At 43.4% G+C, this 9927-nt stretch overlaps 1 protein-coding gene across 7 annotated transcripts in view; it reads right to left on the reverse strand.

Annotated features, from left to right (window-relative positions):
- LOC126284259 (small G protein signaling modulator 1-like) overlaps positions 1 to 9594 on the reverse strand; it is a 263420-nt gene extending 253826 nt beyond the window's left edge. For 4 of the 7 annotated variants that reach the window (XM_049983064.1, XM_049983063.1, XM_049983061.1 and 1 more), the window contains exons 1-3: positions 8309 to 8628; positions 7885 to 7928; positions 7686 to 7761 (exon numbers count right to left, since the gene is read on the reverse strand). In XM_049983064.1, coding sequence (XP_049839021.1) covers positions 7686 to 7761; positions 7885 to 7928; positions 8309 to 8327 — 139 coding nt within the window. In that variant the 5' untranslated portion in view covers positions 8328 to 8628. Of the gene's footprint in view, positions 1 to 7685; positions 7762 to 7884; positions 7929 to 8308 lie in introns of all 7 variants that reach the window. The other 3 variants (XM_049983066.1, XM_049983065.1, XM_049983060.1) reach the window with 3 other exon arrangements.
- Between the last annotated feature and the right edge of the window lie 333 nt (positions 9595 to 9927).

Raw genomic sequence — 9927 nt, forward strand, 5'->3', positions numbered from 1 at the left:
TTCTATAATGAATACAGTACGCCACTGTAGGATGACAGTTAAAAATGCAGATAGCACATTTTCACAGGTGAATCATGTTGTGACACGCTCAGTCTACGAGAGGACTGAGACACAGTGCGGTAAAGAAGTAGTGTGAGGTATGGGACATTCTGCAGTGCAAGAATAACATTCGTAAGACACTCTATGTGGTCATCGCAACTGGGGAAATGTTTGGCGAAAGTCACTAGGAAGGGGAAATCGTCTATTCGGCCTCAGAAAGCTGCCAACTGGGTTTACATGCAGTTGGGGTAGGAGTCAGCAGATGAACTGCACACGGAAAATGGTCATTTGAGTATGTGTCAGAGAGAACAGACCACTCAAGGTGATAGGCAAGCTGGGCAGTGCAGAATGAAAGGCCCAAATGGGAATAGGTGTGCATAGAGTCTGGAATGAATGTGAGTGATCCAATGTTGAACACAGAAGAGGTTCAGTTGACTAAAAAGGTCAGCCAAAAGGAACCTCTCAGAAAAGTTCTCGAAGAGGGATGGTGGGTATTAAAGTAGCCGAGCAGCAAAAAAGATGTGAGGGAGCTGACTAATAACACAGAGTATATCTGCCCCGGTGACAGTGAATGACGAAGAAATGTAGACACTACAAAGAGAAAAGGTGAAACGAGAAAGGAAAATAGGGACAGTTTGCAGCCAAGTGTTTCAATGCCATGGTTTGGCTTTGAACATCATCCCAAAGGAGCAGCACAACTCTCCTATTGGAAAGATTGCTGTCCTCCGAGGGGGGAATGGCAAAGCAGACCACAAGGAAGTGTGAGAGGTGTAATTAGGTTTCCTGGAGGCAGAAAACAATCCGACACTGAAATTCAAAGAACAGCCACAATTCCTGCTTTTTGGATCTAATTCCAAGAACCTTCCACTGGAGAAAAGTCATAATGTGGAAAGGGGAGGAGGAATCAAAGGGCAGTCACCCCAGCAGCTGCCAAGTGCCAGCTGTCAAAGACTTACTGTTACATGGTGTAGAGGGAGTAGGAACCTGATCCATGAACCTCTACAGAGGTGTCAGCATTCTCCCTGGGTCAGCCTGCAGATTTCAGGATAAAAAAGTGGTAGGCAGTGTACACCAATGAAATGGAGGTCCGCCAAATGCAGGTATCATGCAGTGACACCAGTGAAGAGGATACTCATGTCGGGGAAGGAAAAGACCTTTCGCCTTTGTGCGATTTCTTAGAGCCTGTATGGTTGGCAGACAAAGATGCAGACATATGTTGGCTGCTGTGATGTAAAAAGTCTTTGCAAGAGTGTTCCTTTTTGTCCTTCACAGCCTGCTGATGGTGTAGCAGATGATTTCACCACCAGAGGTGAAAATTTGGCAGGTTGTTGCGCAGCTGTAGAAGAAGGAGACAAGAATGCTACCATGATACTAGGCGATTTCACAACTGCAGTAATGAATTGAAAGTCACAAGCCTGTGTGACCAGTTCCCTTGTGAAACCAGTTACAACAAGAATGGAACTATAAGTGTCAGATGCTAAAATGCAGGGGTTTCGACTAGCCAACAACTTGCAAGCAACAGGGTAGGGTACTTTTTCCTTCACCCAAATCTCCTGGATGGCCTGATCATCACGATACATGGGGCATTTATGGGATGAGGTGGCATGGTCACCATTATAATTGATACAGTGGGGAGGAAGGAGGCAAGCAATCGCCCTCATGACCATCTCTATCACAAGTAACCCATTTAGCCACGTTTTGACAGTATATGCAAACGTGGTTATAATGTTGACACTGGTAGCAACGTATCAGGTTTGGAATATATGGTTGCACCACAATGACTTCACAGCCTGCCTTAATCCTCAATGCAAGCACTACTCAATCAAATGTGAGAAAAAGAGTGCATGTAGGCAATAAGTTTGCATCAACCTTTTTCAATACCCAATGGACTGAAATGATGCCCTGGTCATAGAAATAATGTTGAATTTCCTCTTGGATCAGATCATCAAGCAGCCAAGTGTACACAATAGCACATGAAGAATTCAGTGTACGATGGATCTCTACACGAACAGGATAGCCATGGACGAACAAAGCTGTTATCAGTTGTTGAGCTTGAAAATCACAATTGGTCTCAAGAAGCAAAGTCCCTTTACATAAGCATGAGTAGGATTTCAAAGGCCTGAAATTGCATCAACACCTTTCTGAGTAATAAACAGATTAACTGTAGCAAAACATTGACCCCTTCGATATATGACACCACAAGGAACCAAGATGCAGATGGGAGAGTCATCGAATCTTTAGCCTCAATCCATTTAAGTTTAGTAGATGTAGCCCGAGATGATGAAGACTGGCTCATTGTGAAAAAAATCCCCCACAATTTCCTATGTCTCCGATGGTGCACTCCTAACTTGGGGCCTCCTCAGAGAGGGCTACTCTATCTAGATGATTGTTCATGCCTCATGTCACATCCCCCAGAACTTCAGACAAAGGAACCAATTGGAAATTGGGAAGGTAGCAGCTCAGGCAATCACCCCTCCCTGCGCATGGGGCAGGTGCAAACCCAACCTATAACACGGGGCTGGGAAATATATGTTACTCAGTCACTTGTTATGCGTCAAGCACATGGGTCAGCCTTCAGGAGCACACAGGAAGGAAGAAGGAACAAAGAGAGATCTCAAATGCTGAAGCAGAGGAAGGGGAGGAGATGGAAAATGAAGAAAGAAGGAAGAAGAAAAGAACAGATAAGGGACTTGTCAGATGCCAGGCTACCAAAATTTCAGAATGCATTCTGGAAAATGCCTAAGACATGTTCCCTAAGGGAAGGAAAAAGAATAGCTAGAAGATATATATGCAGCACAGAAAGGGATGAGGTGCTGCAAAGGCTGGAGACCCGTGATAGCCAAGCACGAATTCACCAATGAGTACTGAGACCCCAGGATGGGGAGGTGGAGGGGGAGGGAGCTATGATACATATACCACACTGAAGTGTGTGAGGGCATTGGTATTCAATAGACAATGATCAAGTCCTTTGAGTGAAGTTTCTACAGCTTTACCATGGCCGGTGGTGGTAGTGCCACCCCAAGAAGGGTTGACGGCATTGAAGTTACTCAAAATGAGGAAGAATGGTGGAGGCTGAGAAACCAGTGTAGACATGTTCCGAAATACACTCCTGGAAATGGAAAAAAGAACACATTGACACCGGTGTGTCAGACCCACCATACTTGCTCCGGACACTGCGAGAGGGCTGTACAAGCAATGATCACACGCACGGCACAGCGGACACACCAGGAACCGCGGTGTTGGCCGTCTAATGGCGCTAGCTGCGCAGCATTTGTGCACCGCCGCCGTCAGTGTCAGCCAGTTTTCCGTGGCATACAGAGCTCCATTGCAGTCTTTAACACTGGCAGCATGCCGCGACAGCGTGGACGTGAACCGTATGTGCAGTTGACGGACTTTGAGCAAGGGCGTATAGTGGGCATGCGGGAGGCCGGGTGGACGTACCGCCAAATTGCTCAACACGTGGGGCGTGAGGTCTCCACAGTACATCGATGTTGTCGCCAGTGGTCGGCGGAAGGTGCACGTGCCCGTCGACCTGGGACCGGACTGCAGCGACGCACGGATGCACGCCAAGACCGTAGGATCCTACACAGTGCCGTAGGGGATCGCACCGCCACTTCCCAGCAAATTAGGGACACTGTTGCTCCTGGGGTATCGGCGAGGACCATTCGCAACCGTCTCCATGAAGCTGGGCTACGGTCCCGCACACCGTTAGGCCGTCTTCCGCTCACGCCCCAACATCGTGCAGCCCGCTTCCAGTGGTGTCGCGACAGGCGTGAATGGAGGGACGAATGGAGACGTGTCGTCTTCAGCGATGAGAGTCGTATGCGTGTTTGGCGCCGTGCAGGTGAGCGCCACAATCAGGACTGCATACGACCGAGGCACACAGGGCCAACACCCGGCATCATGGTGTGGGGAGCGATCTCCTACACTGGCCGTACACCTCTGGTGATCGTCGAGGGGACACTGAAATAGTGCATGGTCCATCCAAACCATCATCGAACCCATCGTTCTACCATTCCTAGACCGGCAAGGGAACTTGCTGTTCCAACAGGACAATGCACGTCCACATGTATCCCGTGCCACCCAATGTGCTCTAGAAGGTGTAAGTCAACTACCCTGGCCAGCAAGATCTCCGGATCTGTCCCCCATTGAGCATGTGTGGGACTGGATGAAGCGTCGTCTCATGCGGTCTGCACGTCCAGCAGGAACGCTGGTCCAACTGAGGCGCCAGGTGGAAATGGCATGGCAAGCCGTTCCACAGGACTACATCCAGCATCTCTACGATCGTCTCCATGGGAGAATAGCAGCCTGCATTGCTGCGAAAGGTGGATATACACTGTACTGGTGCCGACATTGTGCATCCTCTGTTGCCTGTGTCTATGTGCTTGTGGTTCTGTCAGTGTGATCATGTGATGTATCTGACCCCAGGAATGTGTCAATAAAGTTTCCCCTTCCCGGGACAATGAATTCACGGTGTTCTTATTTCAATTTCCAGGAGTGTACTTCACCACTGAGTGGGAGATACACATGATGACCATAAAATCCAGAGACGTCCTCAATAAACAGACACAACCTTTAAAGTTGTAAGAAGTGTTACATGTTCACTGTGGACAAATTCCAGAAGACACGTGCAAACTCTGACCATCATTCTGTCATAGCCAGCTCAATTCTTAATATAGACTGAATTGCCACAGAGAATAGGGGCATGGGAAGCTAGGAACCAAGTTTGCTGGAGGGCACTGCAGAAAGCAGAGGAAACACATAGAAGATGTCAAAGCTCAACCAGGTGGCAGAAAAATTTGCTACAGCTCCACTGGAAGATCATTCTATCAGTATCCTGTGAGGGCATGAAGGGACCAAGTGGCAGGTCATACTCCATGGACACTTGCTGCCACTGGTTGTGAGGATACAGCATTGGTACACATCAATACACACAGTAGAATCCTGGGTGAGAACTTACCCTTTCTGATGCAATATAGCAGAGGAGGGTGTTGCTTCTCCAGATGGAGTTGGTGATAATATCCCTAGTGGTTATGGAGACAATGCTCCCAAAGCAGGTGTGGGAAAAACAATAGGAGATCCCAACAACCGGAGAAGCAAATGGAGTCAAGCAGAGTGAGGGCTCAAATAGAAGCCACACAGAGAGAGGATACTGTCACTAGGACAATGGCATCGTCACAGTCATAGAAAAAGTCATTGTTATACATACAAGATGTAAACAATCACACACATTCTTAGCCTCTTGATACACGAGTCAGTCATGAGTCTTTTATTCTTAGATTTTCTTTACTCTCTGGAAGACTGTGCACTCTGGTGAACAGGAAGAATGGTTCTCTCCCCAGCTGACAAAAATGGGGCTACAATCCCTACACATTGGGCTGGCATTATAATCTGAAGACATCCTCAAATCTCTAGCATCTGAAGCACCTCATGGAAAGAGGAACAAGGTGTCACATCACTTCGATATATCACCACCTTGCCCTTTTAAGGAAACAAGTCTTCTTGCAAGGCCAAGATGAATATCCCAGTATCAACCCGATAGTCACTTGGCCCCAGATGGTTAGGTTAGTGGTGTTTAACGTCCCGTATACAACGAGGTCATTAGAGACGGAGCGCAAGCTCGGGTTAGGGAAGGATGGGGAAGGAAATCGGCCATGTCCTTTCAAAGGAACCATCCCGGCATTTGCCTGAAACGATTTAGGGAAATCACAGAAAACCTAAATCAGGATGGCCGGAGACGGGATTGAACCGTCGTCCTCTCGAATGCGAATCCAGTGTGCTGACCACTGCGCTACCTCACTCGGTATAATGGCCCCAGATGGACACAATGGGCAAAACATCCATCCCATCACTCCAAACTGGCACATAACTCCTCACTGGTCACTAAAAGTAGGTAGCAGTGGAAGATGATACCCTGTCACCCAGTTTTGTCACAGGTGAGCAGCATCCGTAAGAGCAGGGGATGCCATTTTAATCACAGCTGAACCACTTTTCACTCTGGGGCAACCACTGTGAAGGTACTCTATGACCAGCCCCCCCCCCCCCCCCCCCAAAAAAAAAAACAAAAAAAAAAAAAAAACACACCCACACACCCATCCATGCAACGAGTAGTCTTGCTGCCATACAATCATATTCACTGTTTCCTGACAGCACATTCGGTAGGGTTCCTGTTATATCATTTATTAATGCTACCCCCTGTTTCCTGTTAAGTTTCCATCCATGCCCTGAAATTGTGACTTAAGTAAATCCAAGGCAAATATATCTGCACTTTTTCTAACACAGAGTAGAAGTAAAACAGTTTAAAGGAAACAAATTTAAATTATGATTCCATTCATAATGTACTTAATGCTGACATTTCAGCCTTCAATGTTGACAAAATAAAGCATGGTGGTGAGAAACGAAGTATGAGATTATTTAAAACCCCTATCATCATCATTTTTCCCTCCTGAAACAATGTAATGATTGTAATTCCAACAAATATGAAGAAAGTTTGTGTCATCTCTGTGGGAGCACTGCACTGAAACATTACTGCTGGCGGTTTACCAGGACTTCACAGAAAACCTACGATTGTTAGCCCGCATTATGACTTAGTTGAGTGAGGGCTTCTGACATGTACGTTCATTTCATTAATCAATAAAAAGTGCCAAATTGTACCTTTGTTATATGATTATTTGTCATAATCACCACTAATAAATTATAGCAGTACATCTTCATACGGTGCATTAGATTTTCATTTGTCACAATCGTGTTGCCAACGGGACACGAAACAGAAAATTTCTAAGACTCACACATTATGCTGCAGTTCAGTAACTTAAATTTATTGTTATCATTTTTAACAATTTTTTTATTAGTGGAGTATGTGCTATCACTGTTTGTCACGTGCATAATCTACTCTACACTCTGCATACCACAGTGAATTGCAGGGAAGAGGTTATGTAACAACATCTAACTCAAATTCAACAGCACAATGATCTGAACATAATGTAAAATAAGTTAACTAGGATGCCCAAAGTATGAAATTATGCTCCCCAGCTTTGAAACAGTTCTGCCTTAATTCTATAAATATGCATGAATATGAATTAACCCATACCAAGACTGTGTGTACTATGAAGACAGAAAGAGTATACTTTTACTGGTAGTGGTGGAACAACTAAGCCAATGCCGAAAGAAAATCAAACACAAAATGAATTGAAATTATTTTCTGAAAGAGCAATTTCCTGCACTGAGAGAAAATACATTTGACAAAGGGAGAAGTTGGCAAAAAGATGAATAAGAAAACAAAGAAAAAAAAAAAGAGATCAGTTAGGAGTTCACTTACAGAAACTTTTCTCTATAACAAACATTTTTTCAGCTAGGGCCTATCATACATTTCTGCATATTGCACTCTTATTGTCATAACAGCTGTTGGTAAATGGAAACTGTTCCTCAGTTCGACGTAGCACTTGTCTCACTCTCTGATACACCATGGCTGCAATTATTAATTCAAAATGCACAACAGAATATGAAGTAGCAGAACTGTAAACAAAATAACATTTCAAACAAGACCAAAGTATACTTCAAGGAAATGATAGTCCTGGATATGACATTGTGGCTTTTTTAAAAAAAAAAAAGGAAAAAAAAAAGCAGAAATCAAGAAACAGGCCTACCACATAGAGATGTTATTGAGCTGCTTTCTTCATGAACAAACTTGCGTGTTACAGCCTCTTCCATTATTTGTTTTACCTGAAAAAAATTAAGAGAGTATAAACATGACAACTTAATTACCAACAACAAGTATTGGCTCAGTTGAATTTTAAACGTACTAGCCCTACATAAAGAACAACTATTCTGTAAGCTCACACGTACCTCCCTCTTTACATTCCATATTAGCCTTTCCTTGTGCTGCTTCCCTGAAATTAATAAAAAAATGGTCATAAACTCACAAAATTTACTGTTATGCAAACAAAAAGTTTGACAACATACTTCTATAATTTGGTCTGTTTGTGTCATTTGTCGCAGTTAACTTTCATTTGCATAATGGTCTACATAATTTTCTATTACTGAGCCTATAGATATAAAATAATGATACACACAATATACAAAATCAAACTATTATTAACTTTAAGCATTACATCTAACACTGTACTCTTGAAACAGTATATACATTTGTCTACAGGAATAGTGCTGTCATCTCACTGACAGAAATTCACCAAGTAAGTTTTAACACCTAACGCTGTTAGTGCTTGCGGGCTTTATAACAGGTGGTCAAGACTGACGGCGTTCCGCTTACCTGTTTCTATGGCTGTCATTTCTGCGATGAAACTTTTGCAGCCAAATGCGAAAATCTTTTATTCGGCGAGACTATATAATCAGCACTTCACATCAAACACCTATTTTTTCACCACAGTTCAACAATTTACATCGCTGACAAACTCGTACTTCTTAAACACAATGTAACATTTCAATACGGCATTTTTTTTACCGTCGCCCATTACTACAACGTCACTTTCTATCAACCGAAATACTGACTACTAAAGTTCCACTACAATTTTTGACAGATCGCTTCGGTCTTCCTCCCACTGACAACTTGCACCAACAGGGGATGGATCGATGTCGAGTCACTCCCCGGACGAAGTCCCGTGTCGTTCTAGGTACCATGCCCACTGCATGTCAAATGTTCTACTCAACTGATGGTCTATTTGGTAACACAACAGTTATGACGGTAACATTACATTGTCGTTGCGGGTTAGATTATCAGTGTAGAACACAAGATACCATAGTATTTTCGAATCTGAAGAATCTCTCTTTTAATAGCCAGATCGGAACGGTGTTGTCCTTTTTTTTTCTTATATCTATTGTAATGTTGTGTGATCTTTCTTCATTTATTTTTATGTAGTTCCTCATTTACCTCATCAGTCTCACGAGTGGTCTATTTTACACACTGGCATATTTGCGGGATTGCCGCCGGATAACGTTGTGCAAATTTGAGTAAAGTCTACATTGTTCATGAGGAGTCACATTCCACCATATGACAACCAGTGTGCCTTTGCTCCATGTGCTACAAATTCCGGAATGTACTTTTGTCCCCCTTTTGTTAACAAAACCTTATATTGCACTATCTTTTGATTTTGGATTGATATATGACATCACTTAAATCATTTTTCTTTCTATACGGAAACTACCATCTTCAAGGCAATACCAGAAGTTAATTGTTCCACAACATACAAAGTTAAATCACTGATTTAAGATGCATGGGACTCGTCAAAACTGTAATTACACTTCAAATGTATTCCAGAAACAATATATAACAGTAACATTAATAAAAAACATAATTAATACAGTAGTTAATGTTAAGCTCAGTTAACAAATCGGGTCAAGCATTTGCTTTCTTGTTCTACTTGAAATTTTCCCAGATTAAAGAGTATTCCACGAAATTTCGGGACAGCAGCCAGATAATGTTGACTTCTTGCTACTATGTTTTGCATGACTACCATTCAGCCATCTTCAGGTGATTGCTATGTACTGAATAACTGTAGTTCACAACGCTACCTTTATACCAAAAATTAGAGCGAAGACGCATGTGCAAAGGCAGCTGCTACAAGAGAGATGTCGCGTCGCGTTTCCCGCCGTCTTTGTATATTGCTCCATCTATGGAGCGCGTGCACATGTGTAACCTGATGCTACATGCGAGCTCTCATTCGGAAAGCGCACATCAGTAGTTAAAATTCAGAAGTCAAAATTAATAAAGTTAAATGTCATTAGACATCTAGTTGGTCATAAAATGCATTCTGAAAAAATAACGCGCAAAAAGCACACATTAATGTGGGTACAGCGAGAAAAAGCGAAGGAACAGAACCAGTTATCCAAACTAGCAAATATGAAGTACTGGGGAAACTCATTAATAAAAGT

This window comes from Schistocerca gregaria, chromosome 8, assembly GCF_023897955.1.
Source record: "Schistocerca gregaria isolate iqSchGreg1 chromosome 8, iqSchGreg1.2, whole genome shotgun sequence".
Taxonomy (NCBI): domain Eukaryota; kingdom Metazoa; phylum Arthropoda; class Insecta; order Orthoptera; family Acrididae; genus Schistocerca; species Schistocerca gregaria.